Consider the following 16,318-nt stretch of genomic DNA (forward strand, 5'->3'; position numbering starts at 1 on the left):
TAACTTCAGTAAATGAGTAGTGGCAATTTCACGATTAGGTTCTGACCTTGATCAAGATATCCCAGTTTTGAGAAAGCTGGGCAAGAAGGAATGGTATTAATTGCCAAATGTAAAAGTGAATCATGGTTCAACTCTTTTATTTTATTAATCAGGTTACATCGATATGAACAAGTTAGGTATATATTCGCATGCCTTGGTCTCTTTATCACAGACCCAGTACGATGATACCAATGTTCCGGTTGAATATGGATGAGTATGCAATGTTGATACTTACTATTATAGCTTGAATATGTAATCACGACATTGCATAAGAACTTAATTAAAATTATTGGATACTTCAACACTGTTAACCTCAAGGGTTGTAATTAATTGTGTTATTCAAGTTCGGTTTTTCTTCATTATTAACCAAAAATAGTACCACAGTCCACAAACATCAACTTGGTTCAATTTCAGTTAATATTTGCCGCTTTGTTTCCATTATGTTCGGTTTGACGGTTTTTGGTTCCAAAAAGTTTATGCCTAGTTTTTCTCATATATATATTCGCACACCCATGAGTACTTGCAATATGAATGGATGTAATTTTTTTGATATTGAAATATATAAAGGAGTCGATTAAATGAGTGGCTGTTATTTTTTTAGAGATTAAAATAATCGTCAGTGCACTTGCACTGTCGGTGCATACAATCCTCTCTCTATCAATGACCTCTTATCCCATGACTCTACTCTCACAGTTAACTTTGGAAATCTATTTATTTTTCATGAACATATTTAGATTGCATAACTAAACATCAAGCTTTATGCTCTTTGGTATGGAAATCTTTCTAAACATGAAAATCAAATAATTCTTTACTCAGTGTTAGCTTCTTCCAATATCTCATTTTCATATGCAAAATTCCACAATTCCTCAACGACTTGAAGTTTTAGCTTCTAATAGATTCAAGATCAGGTTTAATACTATTCCTAATTTCATCATAAGGGTATGCTAATAGTCATGTTATTGTTACCGATTCCCCTATCACGTACCCTTGATTAAATGTGAGTAGTATCGATCTTCGATTACAGTTAAGGGGCCAAACATAAAATAGAATGGCCAATGCTAGTTCGTGAATTTTGAACATCCCAAGTTTATACGTCTTAGTCAATGGTGAAGTCCATATACAAGGGTTGGTTATACCATTGAACCGTTAATTGAGTAATCAAACTTAATTGTATAACATGTAGTTACATTTACTAGCCAATGTTTGATTTCAATTTCATTGAAACAATGGTGACCATGGTCCATCCATAAACTAAAAATTCACAAAATAAATAAATAAATAAATAGAAATCTGTCTTGCTGGCGTTAAGCAATGGCCTCAAAGTGTAGTTTAATTTGAAAGGCTTCAAATCTTGTTGAGAAGGGTGAACTAAGCAGTACTTCTCTACAAAACCCCAACAAGATTTTATCAAACTCTGAGCCAGCTAGAGAACCCGTCGACTCTTACTCCCTATAAATGTGTATAACTTTCATTCCTCCAACTCAAACAAGAAACACAAGCTATTTTCTTATACGTCAGCAAGATCTTTTCGTTCCCTCTATTTCAACCAATATGGCTGTTTTCAAGCATTGTTCCTTATTATCTATGATGGTAGCAGCATTGTGTTTGTCAAGCATCGATATAAGCCTCGCCGCCCGGCTTCTTTTGCAGACTACAATTCCAGCCCCAGCATTGACTACTTTGCCTCCACTGCCTTCCTTGCCGACGTTACCTAAACCCACCTTGCCAACCTTTCCAACTACCTCTCTCCCAACTCTGCCTAAACCCACATTGCCACCACTTCCAAGCACTCAAATTCCATCTTTGCCAAATCCTACATTGCCCACCATTCCGACTGCTCCCAAGGTCACTCTTCCCCCACTTCCAGCTACTCCATTGCCCACCTTCCCCACTACCTTCCCTTCGATCCCCACCATCCCAACCATTCCACCCTCTCTCCTCCATCAAACTAAGCATCTATCGTGTTCGGCATTATGTAATTCTATGTCGTGGTTGGGTATGGTTAAACAACGGTTCTACATTTTTGAAGGTCATTCCTCAGCATGAAAGCTGCAGTGGCTCTATATACATCGGGTTGTTTTAGTTTACAGTACTGTGTCTGTGTGAGCTTTTATATATATATATATGTTTGTTGTGTGGATTTTGAATTTTCATGCACGACTGTTTTGGTCGTTTCAGTATTTATGTCTCAGTTTCACACCTGCATGTAACTTAATTGATATACTGTTTCTGTTCTGTTGGCTCACGATCTGTTTATTTGGTTGATGATAATACTTTCAAATTAGATCATTCTCATTCTCATAATACTAATAATTAATTAGTGTAGAAGGAAGAAAAATTAATGAAAAAGGAAAAGAGAATTTTGCAATAGATGTTCAATGGCCAGCCTACAAGTGAAAAATAAAATGGCTAAAACTACCAATTCTCCATGTGGTGAGGGTATTTACAATATTACTAATTACTCTATGGTAGAAAGAAATTTTCTAACATTCATGAATATTCACTTTTACTGATTTTAACTTAAATCTTTATTTCTAGCATCCAAAATAACCGTACAAGACTCAAATTGTAAGGTTACTAGTGACTAGATTAACTTCTCAAATGTGAGCCTGTTTTGAAAGAAGTCGATGGAAATATATACATTTGGACTAGGATTGGTAAAAACACTCACCAAAGATGTTATACCAACATTTGCACATTAGATTAAGAAGACTAATTAGGAAAATCCAGTCTTGTAGAAGACTGTCAGTATAAAAAGAAAATCCAAAAAGAGATCTTGAAACCATTTGAGAACAAACTTTTACACAAATAAAACTTCACACAAAAAAATGATTTGGCCTCAATCCATCAGGAAAGTCTTGATTAATTCCACTGGTATGTGGATTAGCATCTCACTATCCATCATCATTTGATAAACCTTAAAAACTGTCACGTGGTAGCCATTCATAGTAACCAACCGCTTCCATAGGTCACAATCCTTTCAAACTCGGTCCGTACGTATGACACAAAAGTCAAAACCCTATCTCCTATCTCCTCCCTCCCCATAAAGCACACCTTTCCCAAACACCCATAAAAAAAATTTACTTATTTAAGAAATCAACCGATTAGTATTTGTTAGTTTCTTCCAATTTCTCGATTTTATTACAAAATTGATATTGTAGAACTTAATATAGGATCCGTGAAGATGGTGGAGTAACAATTAAGCTCATTACTGTTTTCCCTCCAATTCTTCTATTCTCAAGTGTTTGTAAACTCTGACTGTTGTGGCTGTTCATCTAATAATATCAATTTTTTTTTATTTTTTAAATCAAGATCATTACTTATTTAATAATTTGGTTGAGTTGGTTCTGGATGCTTAATTCATGTTTTCATTAGGGACAATTCTCAGGTTCACTCCTTGGGTGAATAAGTATATTCACAATCTCTTGCGATTAACGCATAATAAATTTATAATTTTCTAATCCAACCATTCATGTTGTATAACTTAATACAAAAATTTGCTTTGTAAAATATCAATCAAATTGAAGATCTTTTAGTTATTCATTTCTATGAAATACATAGACGGTTCATCATAATAATAATAAGTGTTGTTAGAACCATCCATTTGTTTGATTCAATTAGATAATTAAACGATTTCCGATTCGATTGATTTTTTATAGAAATGATCTTTAAAGGCTAATTTAAGATACGAATCGTTGGATTATAAATTTATTAAATAAAAGTAAGTTAATTGACAATGAGGGTGAATATACTTGTTCACCCTAGGGGTGTACCTAAGAATTGTTCTTTCATTAGAAGCGGGTGCTAGTGGTCATCCAATTCTTACTATTTATATGTATCCCTCCTGTAAATGTGACCACAACAATCATAGTCCGGTTCCAATTCAAAACATGCATCCTTGCAAATTGAACAATTACAACCGTTTGTCACTTAAAAGGAAAAAAAGAAAAACTTAGTCTGCTTGACCAAAAAGTGATAGAAAAACTGAAACAAATCATCCAACTTTAATGAAGTACAAGTATTTTCGAATGAACTAAAGTAGCATAGACTGAGATATAGATCTACCTCTTCGAATGATCGAGGTCCAACTAAGTAATAACCATGTTTGTTTTGTTCGTTGATTTTCATATTTAAAAACAAAAAAACAATATTTTTGTATCGAGAGTAAATAATAAGTGAAATATAATGACTTTTTTACTCTATTTTTTCCTTCTACTCTCACTTGGGAGGATTGGATCACCGCGGTGGGGTCTCCTCCGCATCTCCGGTCAGGCCTGCAAGTGCGGCTGGGGCGGGGAAGTTCCTCTCTCTTAATCGTGATTGGGGAAACGATGATGAGGCTAACGGTGGTGTAGGCTTTCATCGTGGATTTTCAAATCTTTTTGGATTCAGGTCTTTAGTGGACAACTGCTGACTTTTCGGTGGCTTGGATGCAATAGATGGTGTGAACTCTAAAGCGACTTTGGGACAGTATAACATTGGCTGAGGGTGGTGTCGTGCGGTGGGACTGGTGTTAGCCAAATAGCCACCCTCAAGTATAAGGGTCAAGTTATAGTGTAAAAGATTATGAGTAGGGGATGATATCTTACTCAAGGGATTGGAAAGCCCACTCTAACTAGGGATAACCTAAAGCATGCTAGATAAATATGCAAATGTACAAATCACAAACAAGGGCTCATAACCAAAGTTCATGGTGAATATATGCAAGATGGGGTAGTGGCATGGTTTGATTTTTTTTCTTTGGAGATGGTTTCAACTTAAACTAACACAAAATGAAAACTTGCAATGTAAACTAGGCTATATGTTAAACTATACGTGACAAAATGGATGGAAGTTAGAGCTTTAGGTTGTTCACCATACCTTCCCTTGCATGCATTGATGTTCAAAACTATAAATAATGCAATCCCATGTATCCAATTAGCCTTTTAGTATCCGGATAAGACTACTAAGGCCTAAACTCCTTTGATTTTATCAATTTTCACCAGAAAAGTGCGAAACTAGCTAACTACCCAAGAACAAGTTATATTACCGGATAAATATCAATTCCTTGCTCATAGATGCATAAAGGTTTGAGTTTAGATAATCAAGCAAGCAAACCAATCTTAGAGCTAGGTGATTTCAACTCACTACCCTCACATACACACTTAGTGTGCTATCATGCTTTCAATGTCCAAAACTACCTATTCTCTAAACATCGTTCATGTAATGATAAATGAAAAATACTCAAATTTCTTGAATTAGCATGTGAAAATGGTTATGGAAATTGCATCAAATAAGACTCAAACATCAATTCATTACAAGTTTGGCTAGAGCTTTCAACCCTAGACCCAACAAAGTACTACTCACTTATAATTACATATACTAACTTCATAATCAAATTAAACACTAAAATATATCTAGAGTAAGAGGGACCGAGTTGGCTTAGTGGTGTGCTGGATGGTCTCCAAGCTCACGTCTTGGTGGTGATGGTGGTGGTGGTGATTCCCTCTCCTTCTTGATCTTGAAGATTTGATGATAAAAGATAGTGAAGCTTAAATTATGTATTGTGAATAGGTGGAGTAGACGGAGAAAATGATGATAGAAAAGAGAGTGGAGAATTGATGTAGTGGTGGTGGTGTTAATGGAGGTAGAGGATAAGAAATTATGGTGGTCATGGAAGAGATAGAGTAGTATGGATTATGAGTTTGGATTTTGGGAGGTGGATATGGAGGTTTTATAGAGGAGAAGGGGAGAGAAAGGAGATGTAATGAGTGGTATGGGTGATTTTTCTTCAACGGGAGAAATGATGCTTAAACAGATGGAGAGAGAGAGAGGTGTGAAATCATGATTAGAAGCAAAATGGAGTAACTATAGCTTCGTAAGAAGCATGGAGGAAGAGTGTTTGAGTGATAATAGATCCAAAATCAAGGAAAGAAGGTAAGAAAGGAGTGGTGTAGATTATGGTAGCTAATGATGGAGGAAAGATGGTGATTACACTATAAAACATGAAAGATTTTTGGGTGATGATGATGGTGGACTTTTGGGTAATATGAAGAGTTGAGATGGTGTGGAAAAAAGGAAAAATGGATGGAGTTGATTTTAAACCAAAAGGTATGGGATTTGGTTGTGATAGAATGATCGATGATGAATGGATGTAATGGAATAGGTAAAATGTCATTCCTCCTCCTTACTTCTCCATGAATATAGTCGGAAAATACATGGCACCACCATGAGTGGTGGTAGGCCGCCATTTGTGGTGGTTCGCTGGAATTTGGAATTTAACATTTTGCTTCACATTTGACCGTCATTTTCCCTAGCTCCAATTCTCCACTTCAAAACCCAAAATGGATGTTTCCTTCACTCTTGCAATATTTCGAGATCGATAAATAAGAAAATGATTTAGTGAAAGCTAAAATAGACTAAAAAACAAGTTAAATTCAATATTTAGGAGAATGAATATATATGTATATTATGGTCTAACAACTGGTGGTCGGGAGGTCGAAGGCTGCTGGTGGTGTTGCGCGGTGGGGACTGCTTCTACATGGTGTTGCATGGTGGGGACTGGTTCTACTTGGCTGAGTGGCGGTTGATGGTATCATTGCTAGGGCTAAGGGCTACCGGTTGCAACATTGCAGCGAAGAATGGTTCTGCGTTGGTGATTGCGATGGAGAATGATGACAGGTCAGTAGCTGAGGACACTATGGTGGGTGGTCGCCTAGTCTAAGAGTTGATGCTGCGATGGGGGTGTGGGCTGAAGCCAACATGCGGGTTGCTTTTGGGCCTAGGGTTTCCGTTTGGGCATTACGCTGGATTTTGGGCTTCTTGGCTTGGTTCTTTTGTAATGGATTTGGACTCAAGTTGACATTTTTTTATTTGTATCTTAATTTTGTAAGAACTTTTCTTTAGAGGGAAGTTTGCAGGTCCTGAGGCTTGAGAAAAGTCACCAGGAGTAGCCACACTGTCTACACTATTTTAATCTCTCGTAGGTAGTGTAGGGTAATTTTTGGTGTGCTACATCAGTAGTTAAAATGGTTGAATTACTTAGATAGCGGCTCTCTTTGACAGCTTTAACGAGCGAGTGGTTATATGTAATTTTACTGAACTTCAATTTAGTCGACTATTCCTCTAAAGCAAATAAAAAAAATTAAACAATTACCTAAAAATTATCGGAGATCTAATACTAGCAATTAAACTCATGCTAAACTAACGGAGTTCTTAGTACTATATCTTGTCACAATTAGAAGGTTTTTGTTTTGACTAAATTAATTTAGGGTAAAATCTTTATATAATACCTGAATTATCATGAAATGCACTTTTTAAAACCTACAAATTTTTAAGGAGTCTAGTGGTACCTGTATTATCCTTCCGTTAGCCATTTTAGTACTTCCGTCAATTATTAGGTTAAAGTATGGATAAAATCGTAAAACACTTATTTTTTATGTTTTTTTACAAATTTTTGGTTTAACTAAATTAAAATAAATTAAACTAGGTTAAAAAAAAAACTAGAATTAAATTTAGTGAATATCTAGATTTACCTGCCATCTCCATTGATTAATCCTATTAATTGTTCGAGAAAAAAATTATCTCATCAATTAACCCAAATTAATATATATTAAATTTTCATAAAAAAAGAAACTAAACAAAACCAAAAGTACTTAAATTAATTGCTACCAAGTATCCTGAGAACAGTGAAGAATAAATTGAGTATTATTATTATTATTATTATTTTTTATGTATCAATTTTTTTTTTAATTATAGATATTCAATATATTAAATTCTATAATTTCTAAATATGAGTGAAAGATTAGTTTACCCTTGCTATTTTACTCATATGAGTGTCACATGATCACCACATAGATATTTTTAATGGAATAATGGACGGCGGTACGATAAGGGCTAACGGATGGATAGTACAGGTACCACTAGACTCTCTGAAAATTTGTAGGTATCAAAAAGTGTATTTCGTGATAATTTAGGTGCTATATGAGGATTTTACCCATTAATTCCCATCAATTTAATAACAGTTATTTATCATATTCACCAATAAAACTAAACTGAAACAAGATAAACAGAATATATATATACATATATATATATATATATATAAATGTTTAAAGCCGTTGAAACGAACTTACCAAAGATCTCCAAAGACAAAAGTTACTCGAAGAATAATCCAGTAATTAAAGTCACTAAAACCAAAATACTAAATTCCGTAAGGCAGCAGGCCTAGACCAGGCAATATTCAATCACCTTCAAAAGAGAGCTTAAAAATTAAGTAGGCTTTGGATCTTGTGAGAAGGTGAACTAATTTAATAAACGAGTACTTGCACTCGAACAAGAAATGAAAGTTAATGAGGTGACAACCCGATCGATCTGCTTCGTGCTTACACAATTCTCTAATGTCTCTCTTTCGATACGTAGCTTAGCTCATGTTGATGAATAAGCTTACTATATTACCATGCATGCATGTTGTTAGAACCAATCAGTATATACGAACAGTAACCGTATATATATATATATATATATATATATATATATATATATATAATCTAAATCACAAATTGAATATATAATAATAATAATCAATTGAAATCAAATAACTTTAATTCGAAATCGAATCACTAACTTGATCAGATAGAGGCCTGCAATGCAGTGACCTAAGACAGAAATTCGCCCCTACTTGTGCTGTAGTTTCAGACGTCTATCTAGAGGATACAACTATCTGGTACAAGTTCTTGCACAAGAACTTGACCCTGACGAATTCTACTTTATGTTTCTCAGAATAACTTTTTGGGGAAAGGAAGAAGAAGATCGATCGATGGATAATGACGACCGAAGGTCGTCCTTATATAAAAGCCAAGATGAACAGTTGCGTCGGCAGTTGTTTGACGTTGTTTGATTCCATCTATTGCAACTGTTAGATTTTATCCGAAAATTGAACAGTTAAGCAAAAAATAAAATCAGATTTAGTCAAACCGAGCCCAAGAGCCCCAAGGCCCAGGGCCCATCTTTGACTTATATATATTTGCATAATCCAATGGGAAACCCACTAGAAAAGCCCACAAAGCCCACTTCTATACATGTCATCCATTTACTTCTTTACATGGGAAGCTCCCTATAAAGGCCATTAGCCTTTAACACTTCTTCCATGTGGGACTAAAGTCCCACAAGTTCCAACAATACCCCACATTTTCGATTCAAACCCTAACAATACCCCACATTTGAATAGAAAATAAGAGATCGAATTAGGAACGCATCGTTATTTCGGAGAACTTTGATAGGATATGCATCGGAAAAGGTGTCTTTTGGACTTGAACCTTTCATAGTGAATACTTATCGGATTTACTTTGTGAAGTAGTGAACTCAAGTCTTGAACTATTCACGTTTTGTAGTAAACCGAGACAACAAGTATCACACATATCATATCTAGACATAGTTCAAATTCTTACGGTTGTGTTCATTTTGGTCCTGAACAACTCCTTACTTCGTGAGAGTTTTAGAGAACTTAGCCATGTTGGTTCTCATAGATGCGACCCCACATCAATCTCATATAGGTAATGCCAATTAAGAATAGTCCGTACTATCCCACTTAAAAGCTATTAGCATTATTAAGAATATATATTAATATTCATCCCTCAATCGTCAACGGAAAACACACTTTGTTTTATCTTAGGAATGAGCATATATGTGTTTGTTAAATATCTTGAGTCTTCCCCAACTAGTTTGCCTATTGAACCTAGACCATGGGATCTCCAATGTTGCTAGGTTAGGTTTCCGCCAAGTATTGACTCATTGTATTGGCTTTAAGCCCATTCCCCTCGATGTAAATAGGACTTGCTCTCTATTAAGGCCTTTAGTCAAAGGATCCGCTATATTCTCCTTTGATTTTACATAGTCAATGGAAATAATTCCATTCTTGAGCAAGTCTCTAATTGTTTTGTGACGTCGCCTTATATGCCTTGATTTGCCATTGTAGATTTGGTTCTTTGCTCTTGTAAGAGCAGCCATGCTATCACAATGTATGCAAATGGCCGTAACAGGCTTTGGCCACAATGGAATACCTTCTAGGAAATTTTTGAGCCATTCCGCTTCTTCAGCGGCTTTGTCTAAGGCTACAAATTCTGCTTCCATAGTTGAGCGTGTATTCACAGTTTGTTTTGATGATTTCCAAGATACGGCTGCACCTCCAAGTGTAAATACGTATCCACTTGTGGACTTACTTTCCGAATTATTGGAAATCCAATTTGCATCACAATACCCTTCTATTACGGGAGGATATTTGGTATAATGTAACCCATAGTCTATTGTATGCTTTAGATATCGTAAGACTCTTACTAAGGCAATCCAATGTTCTTTTCCCGGATTGCTTGAGTATCTACTAAGTCGACTTACACTATATGCCAAATCCGGTCTTGTACAATTCATTATGTACATTAAACTTCCAAGAACTTGTGTATACTCCAATTGAGACACACTATCACCTTGATTTTTCTTAAGATGACTAGAGGGATCAAATGGAGTAACCACCGGTCTATCATCATAGTGTCCAAATTTTCTAAGGACTGTTTCTACATAATGAGATTGAGTAAGTATGTAACCATCCGAATGCCGTTGGATTCGAATACCAAGAATCACGTCCGCAATTCCCATATCTTTCATATCAAATGAGGAATACAACATTTTCTTTGTTTGATTTATTACATCCTTACTCGTTCCCATAATGAGCATGTCGTCCACATATAAACATACAATGACAAATGCGTTTTTGCATTCTTTGACATAGACACATTTGTCACATTCATTAATGTTGAATCCATTTGATAATAGTGTATTATCAAATTTCTCATGCCATTGCTTGGGAGCTTGTTTAAGTCCGTATAGAGACTTAACTAATTTACAAACTTTATTTTCTTGACCTTTAACAATAAACCCTTCAGGTTGGTCCATGTAGATTTCTTCATCTAGTTCGCCATTTAGAAATGCGGTTTTCACATCCATTTGGTGTATTTCCAAATTGTGTACAGCTGCTATAGCAATTAGAGTTCGTATGGACGTAATTCTTGTCACCGGCGAATAAGTGTCGAAAAAATCTACACCTTCTTTTTGACGATACCCTTTAGCTACTATACGAGCTTTATATTTTTCTATGGTACCATCAGGTCTCATCTTTCTTTTAAAAATCCATTTATGGCCTATTGGTTTATGTCCAGGAGGCAAATCAACCAATGTCCAAGTATTATTTTGTATAATGGATTCCACTTCATTTTGAATAGCCTCTTTCCAATAAGGTGCTTCCGAGGATTCCATGGCAGCCTAATATGTTTGAGGTTCTCCTTCAAGATTAAAGGTCATAAATTCGGGTCCAAACTCTTTAGCAATCTTTCCACGTTTACTTCTCCTTGGTTCTAGAATTTCTTCTTGAACAGTAGAAGTATCATTTTCCCCAATTTCAGTACTTTTGTTTAACTCACTTTGAGGCAGCGTATTATCTTCATACGTTCTTTTCCTTGGATTTGTTCTATCCTTGTAAGGAAAATTGTCTTCAAAAAATTCTGCTTCAGCAGATTCTATGATTGTGTTTATGCTTATATCAGCAATATCGGATTTGTAAACCAAAAATCTATAGGCAGCACTATTATTGGCATGGCCAATATATATGCAATCTATTGTTTTTGGTCCAAGTTTAGTTCTCTTTGGAAAGGGAACTTGAACTTTAGCAAGACAACCCCACACTTTCATAGTTTTATAAGTAGGCAATCTTCCTTTCCATAGTTCATAAGGAGATTGATCACTTAGTTTATGAGGAATCCTATTTAATATCATATTTGCAGTAAGCAAAGCCTCTCCCCATAGATTATGTGGTGCTCCCGAACTAATTAACATTGAATTTATCATATTCTTCAAGGTTCTATTCTTTCGTTCGGCTACTCCATTTTGTTGTGGAGTATATGGAGCTGTAGTTTGATGCACAATGCCATGAGAGGAACAAAATTCTGCAAAGTCTTTGGATTCATATTCTCCACCTCTATCAGATCTTAGAATTTTTATTCTTTTCCCAAGTTGATTTTCAACTTCAGCTTTATATGTTTTGAACATATTTAAAGCCTCATCTTTGCTATGTATCAAATATACATAACAATATTTACTGCAATCATCTATGAATGATATATAATAATTCTTTCCCCCACGAGTTGGAGTTGATTTAAAATCACACAAATCACTATGGATTAAACCAAGAACTTCATTGGATTTCTCTACAGATTTGTGAGAGTGACCTGCATATTTTGATTCAATGCAGATTTCACACTTAGTCATTTTATTCATTGAACACTTTGGCAGCATGCCTAAATTTAACATTCTTTGTAAAGAACGAAAATTAACATGGCCTAATCTAGAATGCCATAAGGAAGAGGACTCAACCATGTACATAGAAGCAGCGCTAGTGCCTGCATTATTATTATTAATAGCTGCAGCCATATTAGGTACATCATTAAGTTTAAAGAGCCCTTCACTAAGGTAACCCTTTCCTACATACACCCCACCCTTGGTGAGTACAAATTTGTCAGATTCGAACACTAGTTTGAATCCCTTGTTACTTAGAACAGGACCAGACACTAGGTTCTTACATATTTCAGGTACATGAAGTACATTAGTAAGTACAAGTTCTTTTCCAGAAGTGAATTTCAGAATCACCTTCCCTTTTCCTTCAACTTTGGCAGTTGTGGCATTCCCCATGAACAAAGGTTCTTCTTCCTTGATTGGTTGGTATGAAGTGAATATCTCCCTTGCAGAGCATACGTGCATTGAAGCACCAGTATCAATCCACCAATCAGTTGTATTAGTTACCAGATTTGCTGCAGAAACCACTCCAATGAATTGATTTTCAGTTTCAGCAAGGTTTGCTTGTTTGTTGGAATTTCCAGAACCACCACCTCCTTGATCTTTCTTGAAGTGACATTCTTTTGCTCTATGCCCTGGTTTGCCACACACCCAACATCCACCAGTTTGTGGTTTTTTGAAAACTTTGGTCTTTTGTGGGGCGAGTGACTTCTTGGCAGCAGCAAGACTTGGTTTGGCAGCAACATTCTTGCCTTTGTTTTTCTGAAACTTGGCCTTTGATGGACTTCCTCCAATCATGTTTGCGTTTGGCTCCATAGAAGTAGCATCAGCCCTTTCATTCTTCCGGTGATCCTCTTCAACACGAAGTTTCAGAACCAATTGCTCAAAATTCATGTCCTCAGTTAGATGTTTCAGATATACTTTGAAATCTTTCCATGAAGGAGGTAACTTTTCAATAACAGAACCAACAAGAAAATTCGAGTTCAGTCCCATACCTTCTTCATCTAACTCATGAACAATGACTTGGAGTTCCTCCACTTGCTTGACAACAGACTTGGCATCGACCATCTTGTAATTCAGAAACTTGCCAATGACAAACTTCTTTGAACAAGCAACTTCAGTCTTGTATTTGTTGTCCAACGACTCCCATAATTCCTTTGCTGTTTTGAATGATGAGTAAATATCATACAAGGAATCGTCTAAGGCATTGAGGATATAATTCCTGCACAGAAACTCATTGCTCGCCCAGGCAACAATGGCCTTATGATTTTCGGCCTTTTGAGCATCAGTTGGAACATTCTCTCCATCTCCTTCGGGAAGATCCTTTGGAGCCTCGGTTGTGAGAACATCTGCCACATGAAGAGTTGTCAAATAGAACAACATCTTCTGTTGCCAACGTTTGAAATCCGAACCCTTGAATTTCTCAGGTTTCTCCACATGATTCTTCGTAGTAGATACCGATTGATCCATTGGAATTTCTGTCTTAGATTGTTAGAACCAATCAGTATATACGAACAGTAACCGTATATATATATATATATATATATATATATATATAATCTAAATCACAAATTGAATATATAATAATAATAATCAATTGAAATCAAATAACTTTAATTCGAAATCGAATCACTAACTTGATCAGATAGAGGCCTGCAATGCAGTGACCTAAGACAGAAATTCGCCCCTACTTGTGCTGTAGTTTCAGACGTCTATCTAGAGGATACAACTATCTGGTACAAGTTCTTGCACAAGAACTTGACCCTGACGAATTCTACTTTATGTTTCTCAGAATAACTTTTTGGGGAAAGGAAGAAGAAGATCGATCGATGGATAATGACGACCGAAGGTCGTCCTTATATAAAAGCCAAGATGAACAGTTGCGTCGGCAGTTGTTTGACGTTGTTTGATTCCATCTATTGCAACTGTTAGATTTTATCCGAAAATTGAACAGTTAAGCAAAAAATAAAATCAGATTTAGTCAAACCGAGCCCAAGAGCCCCAAGGCCCAGGGTCCATCTTTGACTTATATATATTTGCATAATTCAATGGGAAACCCACTAGAAAAGCCCACAAAGCCCACTTCTATACATGTCATCCATTTACTTCTTTACATGGGAAGCTCCCTATAAAGGCCATTAGCCTTTAACACTTCTTCCATGTGGGACTAAAGTCCCACAAGTTCCAAGGCAATCGATAGTAAAATGTTAGCCACCTACGTGTCAACCTATATCGTCAATATCATAAAACGTATAATAATTGGTTTGAGTTTGATGATAGATGCTTACGTTAAGCAATGTCCTAAAAGGATAGGTAGGGTAGTTTTGAATATATAGGCTTCGAATCTGGTTGAGAATGGTGAACTAAACCAGTACTTCTCTACACAATCCCAACTATATTTCATCAACCATCAAGGACCTTTCGACTTCCACTCCCTATAAATACCTACTACATATCTTATACCCTTCATTCCTTCATCTGATACATAAGTTCCTCATATACTTGATTGAAGAACAACCCTAGCTAGATTTTTCTGCTCTTACATTCGAATCAACATGGCAGGTTTCCAGCATTGTTTCCTGCTTTCCATGGTGGTAGCGGCATTGTGCTTGTCTAGCATTGATACGAGCTTCGCAGCTCGACACCTTCTGCAGGCTCCAGCATTACCACAGCCTACAATTCCGTCTCTTCCCAAGGTTACAATGCCTCCACTGCCTTCCTTGCCAACAGGACTGCCTCAACCCACACTGCCAACATTTCCAACCAACCCCATCCCACCTCTGCCGAAAGCCACATTGCCACCATTGCCAAGCACCCAAATCCCATCTCTGCCAAACCCTACCTTGCCAACAATTCCAAGCTCTGTTCCCAAGATGACTCTTCCTCCACTTCCAGCCACTCCATTGCCCACCATCCCAACCAAGATTCCTTCATTCCCCACCATTCCAACCACAATTCCAACTGTTCCTTCTCCTCCCTCAAATTAAGCAGATAGCCTTGTTGCCGTAAAGTGTTGGGGATCGATCAACTGACATTTACGTTTATCTGTATCCTATTTATTCATCCTTACAATGGTTCTGCATCGAAGGATTCATAGATTTTACTGGAATCCTTGGAATTCATGGAACCTGCAGCGCGCAGTTCTATATTTGAGTGTTTTTTAGTTTTATACATGTTTGTTTTTTCTTGTTGAATTATTTCTTTTCATGCATCCTAGATGCATTATGTTTTATTATTTGATCAGTTTCTCATATATATGTAATATTGTGATTGTATACTTGTTTCTACTCTGTTATTATATACAATTTCTATTGATTCTAATTATGAGTGGCTCACCAGAATATATAAAACTAAGCTTTGAAATGCTTTTCTTAATTAATTATGTTACACTTGGAATATTAAACACAATCCAACTTACCTCCACCCATCTTCACACATGCGTTACCCTAATACCTCGTTCTTCTCTTACTCATTTTTCGTTTACTACCCCTGTTTAACATTCTCTTACTTGCACACTGCTTTTGGCGATGGGTGACCTCAATGCTCCTAAGATCATATTGGAGTTAAGTAAATCTGGCTAGTTTCATTAACTACATATATGAAATATATGATAGACACAGGTCTAGCTAGACCTCCAAATGCTGTCTTTTTTTTTTTTTTTTTTCCTTCAAGCGGAAGGGAAAACCTTATTAAGACTTGAATTGCTTACATCGAGAACCAAGGTTTCAGAAATGCCATCAAGTGGTTTTCAACCCAAACTACAACCAAACTGCATGAGTACTTAAAAAGAAAATGTTTTAACTCCAAAATAAGTTAACAAAAGATAGAGTTATTGGGTTTAATTAATATATCTCAAACATATACGACATTATTGTTCATGTTTCAGTAGTTTATATCATATCTCACCAATCTAATGTTCGTTTATAGTAATGAGATTAATCACAAATTAATTAATATTTCT

At 36.1% G+C, this 16,318-nt stretch overlaps 1 protein-coding gene across 1 annotated transcript; it reads left to right on the forward strand.

The window, feature by feature from the left end:
- The first annotated feature begins 14,841 nt into the window (after nucleotides 1–14,841).
- Nucleotides 14,842–15,688, forward strand: LOC112189480 (extensin). The gene has a single exon (XM_024328819.2). It carries the CDS (start codon nucleotides 14,913–14,915, stop codon nucleotides 15,342–15,344), a length of 432 nt encoding a protein of 143 aa, XP_024184587.1. The 5' UTR covers nucleotides 14,842–14,912; the 3' UTR covers nucleotides 15,345–15,688.
- The last annotated feature ends 630 nt before the right edge of the window (nucleotides 15,689–16,318 follow it).

This window comes from Rosa chinensis, chromosome 2, assembly GCF_002994745.2.
Source record: "Rosa chinensis cultivar Old Blush chromosome 2, RchiOBHm-V2, whole genome shotgun sequence".
Classification (NCBI taxonomy): Eukaryota; Viridiplantae; Streptophyta; class Magnoliopsida; order Rosales; family Rosaceae; genus Rosa; species Rosa chinensis.